At 39.6% G+C, this 15,128-nt stretch overlaps 1 protein-coding gene across 2 annotated transcripts in view; it reads left to right on the top strand.

Moving 5' to 3' along the window:
• Window positions 1–6: 6 nt before the first annotated feature.
• Window positions 7–15,128, top strand: part of ADAMTS19 (ADAM metallopeptidase with thrombospondin type 1 motif 19) — a 166,724-nt gene continuing 151,602 nt past the window's right edge. For both annotated transcript variants that reach the window (XM_035310269.1, XM_035310268.1), the window contains exons 1-2: window positions 7–255; window positions 1,226–1,836. In XM_035310269.1, the coding sequence (XP_035166160.1) occupies window positions 171–255; window positions 1,226–1,836 (696 nt within the window). In that variant the 5' untranslated portion in view covers window positions 7–170. The remainder of the gene's footprint in view (window positions 256–1,225; window positions 1,837–15,128) is intronic.

Genomic DNA, 15,128 nt, shown 5'->3' with positions numbered 1-15,128 from the left:
GCGCCGCGGGCGCTGCGCGTCCCGCGCTGCCCGTGCCGCGGCGCTCAGGTGGCCGCGCTCCGCGGGGCTCTGCACTCGCCCGCCGGCTCTGACCTGCCCTGCGTTGCCCTGCCCTGCCCTGCCCGGCCCGGCCCGGCCCGGCCCGGGGCGCCCCGCCGGCAGCGGGGCCGATGGGGACGGGCGGGAGGATGCGCCTGAGCCGCGTCTGCTGCGTTTTCTACCAGCTGTGCGTGCTGTCAAGCGGGCTGGCCGCAGGTAAGTGCGCGCCTTCCGCGCCACGGGGACGAGCCCCGGGCCAGCCGCCGGTAGCCCCCGGTGCCAGTAGCCCCCGGTGCCTGCCCGCTGCTGGGCGCCCGAGCGGCAGCTCCCGTCCCGTGCGAGCGGCCGTCACCCACCGCGCGGGAGACGCGGGTTTCCTGCAGCCCTGTCATCGCCGTGCGGCTTGCCGAGCGCCTGGGGATGAGCGTAAAGCCGCCCGGTGTCTCAGGCCGATGGGGGCTGTGTGCGCGCTTTTATATGAAAAGTACGCCGCGAGTTTTGGTTAAATTGTGATAATGGTGCGCGTAGTACACAGGCATCGTTAGTGGTAGCTGAGTTTGGTTACGGTGCCGGTGATGCAGCGTGTGCACGGGTCTGCCAATTGTACGTGCACTCGCAAGCGTGTAGCTTTGGAGAGCGAGTGCATTTGGCTACAGTTTTGAAATCGGCGGGTTTTGCGGAACGTGCTGAGAGCAAGGTTGAAATTTTCAAATTTATTTATTTTCCCTCAGCTTTTCCGTGCTAATATATATCCATATCCATATATATATATATCCATATATATATATATATATATGGAAAAGTTGCCACTTTTCTATCTAAATGAAGAAAGTTCTGTGCAACTTTTTGCGTGGTGGTGATGGCCACAAAGAACATACCCAGCTGCTGGCACAAACACACCTTCTGCCTGGTTTGAGTGCCATCTCTCTCTGTGTTAACCAGGACAGTGTTCTGTCCCAGATCCCCCTGAACAGGCAGGCACAGAGACATCTAGCATCTAGCCCGTTTGCTCTATCTAAGGTCAGGATGGAAGGGCCAAACAGAGCCCATTGTGTTTTGGGTTGTGTACTTGGTAGGCTGGGAGCCCAAAGGAGCATGTTGTGGGAGGCATAGCGCAGGTTTCTGGCTGGCACTGCATGCTGCTGGGTGCCCTGCTCATTTAAAGCCTCTGCTGGCCTTCCCACAGGTCTCCATGCTTCGGAAGACTCCGAGGAGTGGGAGATTGTCTTCCCTGCACTCTGGAGCAGGGGCCAGCAAGAGCCAGCGGGCGGCAGTGGTGGAGGGGGCGGCTGCAGCACTGACCCCAGCTGTGGAAACCGGAGCAGCACCCCCAGCGCCCCTATCACACCCAGCCCAGTGGCAGGCAGCTCTCGGGAAGTGCGCTCCGTCTCCTCCTCGGTGGAGGGGCAGGGGCAGGCTGCAGGGGAGGCAGCAGAAGAAGAGGACACCGAGGATGAGTATGAGTCTCAGGAGTTTTACCACTGGTCCCCCCTGCCCCAGGGGTCCGGTGCCGCCTCTCAGTTGCCACCAGCACCGTCCCCCCCGCCACCACCTCCAGCCGAGGATGGAGATGAAGTGCTGCTGAGGATCCCGGCCTTTGCTCGGGAGCTCTACCTGCTGCTCAAGAGGGACAGCCGCTTCCTGGCTCCTGGCTTTGCTGTGGAGGAACGGCTTGGGGGAGATGGCAAAAGCCCACCTGGTGCTGCACAACTGCAGCCTGAGAGAGCTTGTTACTACAGCGGTGCTGTTCTTCGCTACCCAGGCTCCTTCGCTTCCTTCAGCACCTGTGGTGGATTGGTAAGATGACCTTGCAGGGGCAGCACCAAGGTCTTCATCCCAGTGTCATCTTCATCTGCTGTTTTTTACTCACAACTCTTTCCTGAGGTCCTTCATATCCTCTTGGATCATACCTCTACTCGTCCTTATTTTTAACCATTTTGCTATTCGCAATTTTTTAACCTATTCATAATTTTTTCTCAAATCTTTCTGCCTTTAGCCTGTAAACGTTTCACATTCTTTGTTGCATTTCCAGATGAACTTTTGTCTCTCAGTTCCATGCTTTTTTTCCTTTGATCTCTTTTTTATTCCAATGCTACTGTTCCTTCAAATTTTCTCATCTATATCTCTAATTCTGTTTTGGTCCTCAGCATGTACCTGTAATTACGCGCCATGTTCACTCACCTTTCCTTTTCCCAGTATTATCATCTCTTCTCCAGTACATATATCAAACATTTTTTTCCTCATTTTCATCCCCATATTGAAGTTACCATTCTAAATTCTGTCCCCCTCCTCATCTTCTACATCTCAGATTTCAGACTTTTGTCTTTCTACCAGTATCTTATGTCTGCCTTCTCATCTTCATTCTTTCTTTTCTTTCAATTCTTTCATCCCTTTGTCCTTTTTGCAGTACCCTGTAACTTTTCCCCACATGGAGTACCCATAGTTAGTTGGATTTGGGTCTCCATACCCTCCTTTCCTTCAATTTTCTCAATTGACGTGCACAATGAATATGTTATCAAAAGAAATGTCAGTAGAGTCAGACCTTTTGAATAGTTTTTCCTTCAGGAACATTTGGCTTTACCTCACCTATTTGAAATAAGGTTTCACCTGCTGTAATTTCTGTTAGATCACTCCTGATTTTTACCAGATAAAGACCAGAATTGGGCACACTGAGAACAGCAGTGGTGATCCAGTGAGCTGCAATCCCATGATACTCGGGGGTGGATGGAAAGAGTAGAAAGCAGCTGGGATGATGTAAAATGCTGGCAGGATTTAAAACAAAAACAATTATTATTACTATTATTCTCATTTTGGGCCTTTATGTAGCATTATAAATACACACGCCTGCAGCACTTACAGAACATAGAATACAAAGAGTTCTGGGGGGGGGTTAACGTCATCATGACCCTGGTTGTATTTTTTTTTTGGTGGTGGTTGGGTGAAAATCTCCACAATCACATGGTAGATAATTTCTTGTATTTCTTTCCAAACTTGAACATCTAACTTGTTCCATTGTTAATTCATGAAGATATGCCTGCCTGGTTTTTATTTGCATGGTTGTGAAATGAGACCAGGTAAAATGTGGAAATTTTGACTGCCTATTCATTTGCCTGTTTGGACTTATTCAAAACTCAAAACCCAAACTGAAAGTGGTGGAGAGGGAACATATATGGATTGACACCAAATAAAATATTTGCCTGCGCTCCTGCAAAGTGAAACCGCCAAGTTTCACACAGCTGTAAGTGGTTGGCATCTAATTATTGACGTTTTGTCAAATTTTCCAAATCATGGTAGCAGAATTAATTGTGGAGAAAAATATTGAAAGTCAACTGAGGGTGGTTTGGAAGCAGTCAGATAAAGGCTTTTTATATTCTGCAGAAGCATTTGACTTCTGTACTCCTTGTTCTGGTTAGAATTTTAATTTCTTCTACATTGCATGTGGGCAAAATGAGGTTGGAGAAAATCTTTGCAAAGAAATTGGTAGTAAGAAATAATTATCAGAAATGTCTGCTCAAAAATTTAGTACATCGTTGTGTATCTGTAATTCCCATGACTTGATGTATAAATTGATGCATGTTGTTTAAGTAGACCCCAGTGCCCTAGGAGTCCTGTTAGTGATTTTTGAATCAGTCAGATTTTTCCTGGGAGTACCAGATTACTTTCAGCCTACCAGCAGTCTAAGCATACACATGCTCAGATCATGTTCCCCATTCAGAAAGCTGCAGCTGAAATACAAATGCTATTCTACGTATCTCAAATAAAATTGAAAACTGTTGCTGATGTTGACCAGTGTTGTCATGATCGTCAACTGCCTAGTCTTGTTTGCAGTGAAATGGTTAAGCAGCTGTTCTTCTTGAGAGTGTTGCTGCATCAGGCACATAGTTAAAAATTTGCACAGTGCTATTATGTAAAAGTTGTCATAAAAAATCTTAAGTTATTTGTCATTCTTTATGCAGTCATTGCTCAGGCTCTATTACATATGCAAGTTGCTCTGTTTCCAAGAGTCTTGAAAAAACATCATACATACATTGCATATTCCATCCTGCTTCCTTTAGCCCTTTTCCCTGCAAGAAAAGCCAAGCAATAGTTCAGTCTACATTTTTTGTTTTAAGATACAAAATCCATTAAAACTTGACCCTACAAGTATTTTATTGTGGTTACCTCCATTACAATCTAAATTCCATTTAAAATATAATGAAATTTCAGAGAAAATGTAGTATGAATGTCTTACATGGATGCTCATTTTAAAATCTTGCAAACTTTGAACTAGGGTTTCTAGACTGCATACACTTTGCAAAATCAAAGAAGTGAGCAATAAGACACATTGTGTCATTCAGATTCCACTCATAAATTTTTCTTTTCAGTGTAAAATACAGTCTCTAACAACAAAACTTAAACCCTTCTTCTTTTCTGCTTTGTAGCTAGTAGCCTTTTAGTGAATCTATTTATTTAGCAAGCAAAGTAACTGTAGACTGACAGATGACAGCGACTGTGATACACAGGAGTTAAGTCTGAAGAATGGTAAAGGCCAATAGAAAAGGTTTGGCTTGATATAATACGTGGCAATGCAGATGCATAGCTGATGGGAAATTTTGCTGTAGGACTAGTTTTGTGAAAAGGTACAGCATCTTCAGTAAAAGAAAAAAAAAACAAAGTCGTGGTGCCATCCAAGTTAGGATGTTAGTGGTGGTTCCAGCTTCATAGGTAAGGCATGGAGAGGCCTGACATGCCAGTGACATTGAAGAAATAGAAGAAAGGTCCTCTAATTGCCCCTTTTCTAGGCAGAAAGTTAGAGGAATACTCTTACAGATATTTTAGGCACCTTCTCCCCTTGGAGTGGGATCTAGATGTATTTTGAGTGGTTCACTGGTTGCAGTTGGTTGAAACATGTAATATACAGCACAACATTAAAGCCTTTTTTTTTTTCTTGAGTTATTTGTCAAAGGCAGTGTGGGGGGATGATAATGGGGATTGTAACATATGTTAATCATATGAATCTGATTATTCACATATTATTATCAATATTATTATAGTGAAAATTAGAGTTGTACCCCATGATAACTGCTAATCAAATTCTGTCTGTCAACACTGGCTTCATCTGACCACCAATCTTGTGAAATGAAGGAAACATAAAATGATGGATATTTTCTAATCAAACTAAAGATGATATGCATATGGAGTGTAAAGAAACTCCATCACGTGATAACATTCAAACTGAAAAACAGCAACAACAACAATAAAACACCAACCAACCAACCAACCAACCAACCACCACCACCAACCACAACAACAACAACAACAGGCCAGGCGGGATGGGGCATTAAGCAGCCTGGGGTAGTGGAAGTTGTCCCTGCCCATGGCAGGGAGGTTGGAACTGGATGGTATTTAAGGTCCATTCCAACGTAAACCATTCTGTGATTCTGATTCTGTAACCTCAGTGTAATCTCAGAGCTCACATGATCAATGCTGACAGCCCTTTCTAACTCCTTGGTAAAACACTTGGGGTTTTTTACATCCTTTTGTAGCTCAATGGGATTTTCTGAGTATGTTTTGGGCTTCTATACTGGTGCTGTGGGAAGATTAATAAGGAGAAGTTTCCAAGAATTCACCATCTGTATGCTGACTGCCTGCTTGTTGTTCATCATTAGCCGAACACCAGGATGCAAGAAGTCCTGCTGATGCCAGTGAGACTGCTGTTGTGAAAGAGATGAACTGCAGAACCAGACCATTAATTATTTAAATAGTTGTTTCTACTGCTTGCTTGTGTTTTGCCATGATATCTGAAATAAGAAAAAAAAAAAAGTTGTTGAACAGTTTTATTTTTAACTGGTAATATAAATCAACTTACAACTGGTGATTCTTTTAGAGCATGTTGTAGCAGAAGCTTTCTGTGGGCATAGAATTAAGAAATTTGGCTACTGGTTCTGCCAGCAATCTGCTTTGCTGCTAGCATGGAACTTGAAGTAGTCTCACTACATTTCTCAGAAGACAGCTGTAAATACCACAGATGTGTTCTTTATCACCTACTTCCTTCATTTCAGAGACATTTAATACCATTGTTTCTTAGCACTGAATTGCTTACATAGTACTCTGTAACTAGGTGTTGAACAGAGATTTCACCAGTGTCTTTTTTTCCTTTTTTCTTTCACTTCTTCCTCTTTTCCTTTTCCTTTAACTGAAGCAGTCTGCAATAAATAGAGAACAGCTAACAGCTACGTACAGAAAGAATTGTAATTTATTTATTTATTTATTTATTTTCTCTGTCATACCTAAAGCAATGAGATATGTTTAGAGTGTTAGGAAATGCAAACAGGAGCAAACATTACACAGAGGAGGGACAGGAGAATGCAGCTCCATACAGCTATGCTGTTCACTGCAGTGCTTAGCTGGTTGTCTAACAGAATTTTCATGGAGATCTATCTAAACAGACAGCTACTAAGCTACATTGGGTTAATTGATGAGGGAGAAGCTTTGACATTCATCTGTGTGGTTTAGTAATTTCACTGGATAGGAATGCAAATGTACAAGGGCATATTTATGGTAATCTAAATCCCTTTTGAAGAGTTAATGTCAAATACTGTTTACAATGTGCATTTTCCCAGTGAGTTGAGTGGGATCGAGTCATACTATATCTTCTATCCAATCCAAGGAAGGGCCCATTCTAGAAAGTGTATGGTGCTTATCAGTCTTTTGTCTTTTTTATTTTTTTATTTTTTATTTTTTATTATTATTTTTATTTTTAGTCCTCATTGCCTTTCAAAACTATATATTTCAAAATCTGGTCAGTAGATTATATTCAAGTAATCACAGATTTTTTGCACTGTCTGTAGCAATAGTGCCAGTGACTGCAAAAGGCATCATGAAGAGACATGCCAACTATTATTGGATGATGATATGTTAACAAACATTTTGATGATAATGCCCTATTTTACAATAAAACTGAAACAAATTAGGGTGTGAAAACAAAACAAAACAAAAAAACGTATGTGACATCTTTTGCTCATGGAATGCTTACTTGGTACTTTATAAGATTCTGAACAAATTTGAAGCACCATTACATGAAATGTATCAGATTTTTACTTCTGACAAAAAATATGTTTTGAAGATGAGTAGTATTAACTTAAACCAGGAAAATGACACATGAAGATGCGTAGATGGGTGTAGATGTTTAAGATACTCTAAACCCACGAGACTCTTAAGTTCAGGACACTTAGAGTCTCTGCAAAGCTGAACCACTGAGAGTAGTCTGACTTTGCAAATTGTCTCAGAACAAGCAGAATGAAATTGTACTGGAATGATACCAATGAAATAAAGAAAATGTCCATTGTCCTAAAATTCTGCACATTCCCTTTTGATCACAGAGAGTGCTAATGGTTTTTTAGAGAAAGGGAAAGAGAAAGATCATTAGCAATATTCATGGTCCATTTGATACATAAGGGCTAAAGTTTGACATTGCAAAAGAAGGATATATAAAATTAAATAAGATTGTACCGAAAGCTGCCAGGATAAAATAAAGAATGCACTGCACCCTAGACACCCAGCTTCTTGGGATCCTTCAGTGAAAGAGATAACACATATATGCAATAAATTATATGTTTAGATTCCCTCTTTATAAAAAAATAGGGCTAATTCAGGACACAAAGATGTGGAAAATCACTATTTTATTTTTTATTTTTTATTTTTTTTATTTTTTCAGTTACCTCTTTAAAATGCTAAAATACTACTTACACAGTCTGCCTAGTATTGCATTGTTAATGAGGGTACTCTGTGATTATCTGTTATGGAGAGGTCACAGGTTCCCAGAGCTTTGCTTAGTTGACTTTAACTTGCTATGTTTTATTTGTGTTTTAAACATCATTAAACAAGCAATATCAAACTCAGTAGAAATGGATGGATTAGGTAAGGCATGTGTGGTAGTGTCAGCCCTGAATGGAAAACAGCTTTGATCTGTTTCAAAAGTAGGTTTCTTTGAAGAAAAACAGAAATAAACCTGGAAAAATAAAATGTTAGACCAAAATTTGGGTTTTGCAATTCTGCATGTGGTAGAAGAACGCGTGAAGGATGGTAGTGCTTCTGGAAGACTGCCCTTTCTTTCAGTGCACAGGTTGAATCTAAGTCAGGTTTGCTCCTCGTGGAGGTATGTGGCAGCATGACCATGGGAAAGAGGAGATGAGGGCAGCCAGGCCGCTCAGAAGTGTGGTATCCAACATGGCAGTTAAAAAGGGTTAAAAAGAGAAGCCATAGAAAATTAAAACCAAGACTGTGACTATGAGCAGCTGGAATAACTGGCATATAGGTACAATCAAAGTACTGTTTATAACATTGCTTTATCCTACCTGAGCAACAAGTTATTTTACAAACAGAGCTACTAAATATAGTTCATTTTTATTTTTCCATAAAGAAAATGAGAACTGGAGATGGCATCACATTAAATGTTTGATTAGCATCATTAAGAAATACAAACCAACAAAGATCTATATAAAGATAAAAGACTAAAAACTTTTTGTTTATTTTCCTTCTTGAGTTCTGAGACGGCAGTCTGCTGCTATTGATATTTACCTTTCTGGCTGAAACAGCATTTGGGTGGATTTTTGTTTTGTGTATCTGAGAACCCTTATTTGATAATAAGGATAAATCTTTTAAACATAGGAACAGTAGTGTTAGCACAGAGCAGCAAGATTTAGAAAATCAGTTTTGATTTGGGCCAAGACAACGTTTGAACTATAAAGATCTTTGTTTCCTTTAATGTCAAATGCTGTGGCATGGTATGTGAGATGTTGGGCCAAGATGCCGCAGACCATGTGGTAATGATTCCTTTCTCCTTCTAAGAGCTCTCCTGTAATCATGTAATCACTCCATCCTGAGACAGGTTTGATTTGTGATCCAATCCTGGTCATAATAGCCCTCTGTTCTCTTAAGTTGCTTAGTTTCCATACAAACACATCCTTTGTAATATATCTCCAAGACATAATTAAAAATGAGAAATATGCTATCTCCAGTGTAGCTTTATTTAAAAAAATGAGATTATTATGAGTCACTCAAGATCTCTACCCCTTCTAATTAATAAATAAAAAATTATCAAGGTTAGTTGGCAAGACATTGAAGAGAGATGTTACATCACAAAAATGAGTAAGTCCACTAAATAAATGAGTAATTTATTACTATTTTTTATGTTTTCACTCTAAAATTTGATGTAGCTGCTTTAAAAGGAAGAGGCAGAGTGGCAGAGCACTGAGCCTCTCTCATCTGTTTCTGTTAAGGCTAGTGGTATTAGTATTTTCTCCAAGTCCTCCACTGACTTTTATACATATCTCATTAGGTGTACCAGTTGTATATTCTATAGCAAATGAGTCAGGATTTTTAAAGTGAGCATACGTTCTCTATGTTGCAGTACTTTTTTTTTTTTTTAAGAACAGTTTTTTGTCTTTCCTTTAAAAAAAAAGTCTCAGACCTGCAAGAATGGAAATTAATTTTGGTAGCTAATGATAGGTTGTGATGGGAAAAAAAAAAAAAAAAAGGCAGAAGCATCCATGATTTCCAAGATGCAATACCATTAAAAGTGGAGGAGCTGGGAAATGGAAAGGAAACAATAGGAAGTATCTGGTGTTAGAGAGGTCTTTGTGGTGTTGCTGGTAGCTGAGGATATGTCAGAGCAAGTTTGTGAAACTGTGGAGGTAGCACAGGAGAGATGCACACCTCTCTTTGCTATGGGACAAAGACAGAAGAAAGGGATGAGTGAAAGCCAATTGAATTTTAGGGGAGAGTGGGATGTTTGTAAAAGTTCTTCTGTAGAGTGTGTGCCTTTCCTTGCTTTATTCAGGTCTCTCACTGATGCCTTTAGGGACATAAAGGGGCGGTTGGTTGCTCCTTGTTTAGCAGAAGCAGGAATGTAATGGAAATAGTGTGAAATATGCTTAGCATGTTCATATGTGAGTTATACTGCATATCCAGAGAGCAGTTGGTCAAACTTTTATAAATCAATAGTACAAAATATCTATATTAGATTTAAAATCACATATACATCTGGGTTGTATTAGCAGTTGAGTTAACCTTTTATTGTTAAACTGTCATTGCCCGGACAATCTGGTGTTCTCGGTTATTTCTATCACTTCTAGTTATGGCATAGAAAAGCAAAGAAGCACTATTTAAAAAAAAAAAAAAAAACTTTTTATTTTTAATGTTAATTGTAGAACATATGTATACATATGATAAATCAATATCATGACATTAGTTACTAGTAATATGTGTATCTGCACGTAAGTGAATACAAGTAAAATCTGTTGGAAGACCGTGCTGTGAATGTTTTTCTTGGGTCTGTAAGTACATTGTTCAGAATTATTTTCTGAATGAGTTTTGCATCCAAAAATGTAGAAATGTGCCCAAAACTGACTTGTGAAGTGATTTATTTTCTGTGTGATTATCCTCCAACAATTGCATATGCCTGTTTTATGATCTCAGCTGCGCTACCTTAAGTTCTCATTAGATGTCAGAAGTTTAACTGGGTCGAGTCAGGTCAAGCTTATTTAGATAACAGTGTGTTAAAGAAAATATGGATGTTACTGTATGTGATGTTGTTAATTCAGCTGAGAACAACTCTTTCATGATTCAGTACCATGTAAATATCCTGTTATGTCCTCTGGGCTTAAGAGGGTGCTGGCTTGAAGTATTCAAGTAATGGCTAGAGCAAGTGCCATCTTTTAAATAAAATATTAAGCTCCTCTTCAGATCTGCTTAAGCTCCTCAGTGCTCTTTTAATCACGTTAGCACTGATCAGCCTGGCAATCAAACTATAACCTCGGAAACTCAGGTATAGCTCTGCTTCAAGGCTTCTCATATGAAGTGCTTCACTTGTCTTTTGAAGATGAGGGACAGAGAAAAAAAAAAAGGGACATGGTAAGGTACAAGAAAAAGCTGAATGCCTGTTATTCTGAGATACAGCAGTGGGTAGAGGGTGAGTTCTTACTCTTGGCATGTGCAGGGAGCATAAAGCCAGTTTTGTACAAATACTTTTAAGGACAAAGTTTAGTTGTGGTCTTGCTTAATTTGCTCTTTACCTAATAAGCTTACTTGCATTAAGTAATGCACATTAGGGTGTTAGCAGTAGAAGAGGGTTTATAGATTTAAATGGATACAATTGTGCACATACATACTAAGTTTTTCAGTTCCTGGAAGATAGTCCTAGTGTGTTTCCTGAAGTGAAATATCTACAGAGGAATAAAACCAGGTGGCTGTTTCATGACTTTTGCACAGACATTGCTTTCTAGGTTGCTTTCTTTTTATTAGCTCCAGCTCCATTTATTCATTATTTATATCTATATCTATCTATCTATCTATAGATAAAAATTTATTAATTTTTTTTTGGGGGGGGGGTGTAACAATTGATCTTGCAACCTAAAGATATAGGCAGTGTATCTTTCTACACCCCATAAAAGCAGAATCTTGATTATATAATGTCTCATTATATATATATATACATATATGTATATATATATGTGTATATATATATGTATATATATATGTATATATATATATGTATTCATATATATTTATATATATGATCACAGTGTTGGCATTGATATAAATTACTTTGAAATTAGATCTTGATCCTTAGAGTTCAGGCAGAGAGGGTATACTGTTTTGTATCTTGCTTTATTGAGCATATATTGACCAGAGCAGACTGAGTTTTGAGCGTTACCACAGTAGTTGATCACTTGCATCCATAAAATGACTTATCTGTAACAATAATCTCATTTGTCTTTCCTTTTAACTTTCTAAAATTGAGGAAGTCTACTCTGATCATAGCTATAATATGGTTACCCTCTTACTGTTGTATCATAGCTTAATTGTAGTTGGCATGAGCACAATGACTTTGAGTGAGACATAGGACGTTCTTTTGTATCTTTTTTCTTTACAAACAATAAATACTCCATGTTAGGCAAGGTTTGTGAGCAAAACATAACTGTTTTATCAATTCAGCTTAATAGAAATTCTTTAAGTCTTTCTAGCCTTTCTTCCGAGCTTCTGTTTCTTCTGTGGTAGAAATAAAACTGTTTAGGTGGTAAGAAAAACTTCAGAATCTAAATAGCTGTAGTAATCAGTTGTGAGATATGAGATAATAGAGTAGGAGCTATGGAATGAAGGGAGAAATGGTGAGAGACAGACCAGGAATTTATTATTTGGTGAGCTGGCAGAATAGGTGATGTTTTCTTTTGTGACATGGTCATGGTCATAAAATCTGTATTGTTTTAGGCATTTGAGGTTGTAAGTACACTTGTTTTATTTACGATTGCAGAGTATATCTTATGTGCAGCTGTGGATATTATGCATATTTGATAGCTGCACCACTGATGAAGTCTGGCTTGACAATAGCTGTCTTTATATTCTTAGTGTTAGTCAATCCTTGCATAGTTACCTTGAGCAAATACATAATTTTGAATTTAGGTTAGTTTAAAAATCTGTTTTATTAAGTTTCTTGAATATTACGTTCACGTTCTTGAATATACATTGAGAGTAATGGCAATGGTAGACAAGGAAAGAGCAACGGGTGTCATCCACCTGGATTTGTGATATGATCCCACACAACATCCTTGTCTCTAAACTGGAGAGGCATGGATCTGGTGGATGGATCACTCAGTGGGAAAGGAATTAGCTGGATGGCTGTATCTGAAGAGTTGTGGTCAATGTCTCAGTGTTCAGGTGGAGACCAGTAATGAGTGGTGATCTTTAGGGGCTTGTACTGAGACTGCTAGTGTTTAATGTCTTCAGGGGTGACATGGATGGTGGGATTGAAGCAAGTTTGCAGATTACACCAAGCTGACTGGTGCGGTTCATACTTCAGAGGGAAGGGATATCATCCAGAGGAATGTTACAGGCTTGAGAGGTGGGCCCATGTGAACCTCATGTAGTCCAACAAGGCAGAGCTTTGCACCCAGCTCAGGGCAATCCCAAACATCAGTACAGACTGGATGATGAGTGGATTGAAAGCAGGAGAAGTACTTGAAACCACTGGTGGATGAAAAGCTCAATATGAGCTGTCAATGTTTGCTTGTAGTCCAGAAAGCCAACTATATCCTGGGCTGCATCAAAAGAAGCATGGCCAGCAGGTCAAGAGACATTATTCTCCCCTTCTACTCCTCTCGCATGAGACCTCATCTGCAGTACCGCGTTCAGCTCTGGGGCTCCCAACATAAGAATGTGGACCTGGTGGAGCAAGTCCAGGCCATAAGGATGGTGAGAGGGATAGAGAGCCTCTCCTGTGAAGAGAAGCTGAAAGGGTTGGAGTTCTTTCGCCGAGAGAGGAGAAGATTCCAGGGAGAATTTACAGTGGAGAACATAAAGATGGTCTACAAGAAAGATGAGAAGAGACTCTTTACCAGGATGTATAGTGATAGAACAAGAGGTAATGATTTTAAATCAAAAGAAGGTAGGTTTAGATTAGATATTAGGAAGAAAATCTTCACTATGAAGGTAGTGAGGCACTGGAATAGGTTTCTCAGAGAAGTTGTGGATGCTCCATCCCTAGTAGTGATCAAGGTCAGCTGGAATGGGGCTTTGGGCAACCTAGTCTAATAGAAGGTGCCCCAACCCGTGGCAGGGGTGTAGGAACTAGACAATCTTTAAAGTCCCTTCCAACTCAGACCATTCTATGATTCTGTGAACCTAGTGCATCTTGAAAACAGGTTTAAAACTGACTATCACATGTGTAATGTAAAAATTGACATTCTGTTATAACAGTGGATTAGAAATACTAACTGAATTTTAAAATTTTATAGAATTAAGTCACTCTTGCTAAGAGCAGTATGCTTTTGGTGCCTTTGAGTGGTGCATAACGAAAAGATATAAGAGCATATGCTGGTGGTAAGTCTGCATTTCTTAATTTATAGTTTCTATGTATGAGCCTTTAGTTATTAATAATTGTGAATTTACAGTTTTAATGACGTATCTATGGAATTCTTCTCCTGAGTGCATATGAAACTGTGAATTTGAAAGAAAATGGAATCTCATGTGCCTTAAAGTCCAGATCATCTCTATATTGTACAGGGCTTCTCTCTCTTCCCTGTTTTTCCCCTCCTCATTTTTTCCCTTTATATAAAGGATATAGAATATAAATATTTGGTAGATAAGTAGATATATAGCTATCGGGAACACATTCAGTGTATGCCAAATTGGGGTAGCTGCAATTTAGAATTTAGTTAAATAAAAAAAAAAAAAAAAAGGTTTATTTACACACTAATTTTAGCTGTGTAACATAGCTAGAGGGGAAAAAAAAAGCAGTATTTATGCTTCTGTCAAACATTTTTCATGCATTTATATTTGAATGTAACTGCAATTGTTTGTTTTGTAGATGTTGCAATTGAAAGCTAGGCTTTAAATTGTGGGTTATGTCAAAAACTTAAAATACAGCCACTAGTTTTGAAACTCCAAGGTTATTATTCATCATAGACATATACACTCCCAGAACTGAATGCTACTTAAGAATACCTGAGCATAAATCTCCTGGCCAAAATTTATATTTCAAGTCAGTGACAGAAGAAGATTAGAATTCAAAACTTCAAGCAAAGGCAGAAGAAAAAGTAAATAACAGAACTGGACTAGAATTTGGAGATCAGGACAGTATCAACTTAGTAACATGCCCCTTCCATGACAGGTGATGAGGTTGATGTGATCGTCTCTTATTGCCAGAATAAGGTCAAATCTGTCCTAAAAGACGGAACTGGTGTTCATTCATGCTGAATTTCACAAGATTCCTGCTGATAACTATTTAGTCATATATTTTAAATGTATAGCACTTAAAATAAGGTCATGTGAATTATCAGTATCTCCATTGTGGTTTAACTCCAGTAGGCAGCTAAGCACCACACAACTGTTTGCTCAGTTGCTCCAGTGGAATAGGGGAGAGAATCAGAAATCATGCATAACAGTTCCTTGGGAAGACGAATGCCATAACTCAGAATGATGCCCTCCCCAACCTCTTTCCACCCCAGCCTTTATTGCTGAGCCAAGACGTCATATGGTACACCTCTCATCAGTTGGGGTCAGCTGGCCTGGCTGTGTCCCCTCCCAACTTCTTGTACACCTTCAGCCTCCCC

The sequence above is a fragment of the Oxyura jamaicensis genome, chromosome Z (genome assembly GCF_011077185.1).
Source record: "Oxyura jamaicensis isolate SHBP4307 breed ruddy duck chromosome Z, BPBGC_Ojam_1.0, whole genome shotgun sequence".
NCBI lineage: Eukaryota > Metazoa > Chordata > Aves > Anseriformes > Anatidae > Oxyura > Oxyura jamaicensis.
This window is presented reverse-complemented; position numbering and strand designations above follow the sequence as displayed.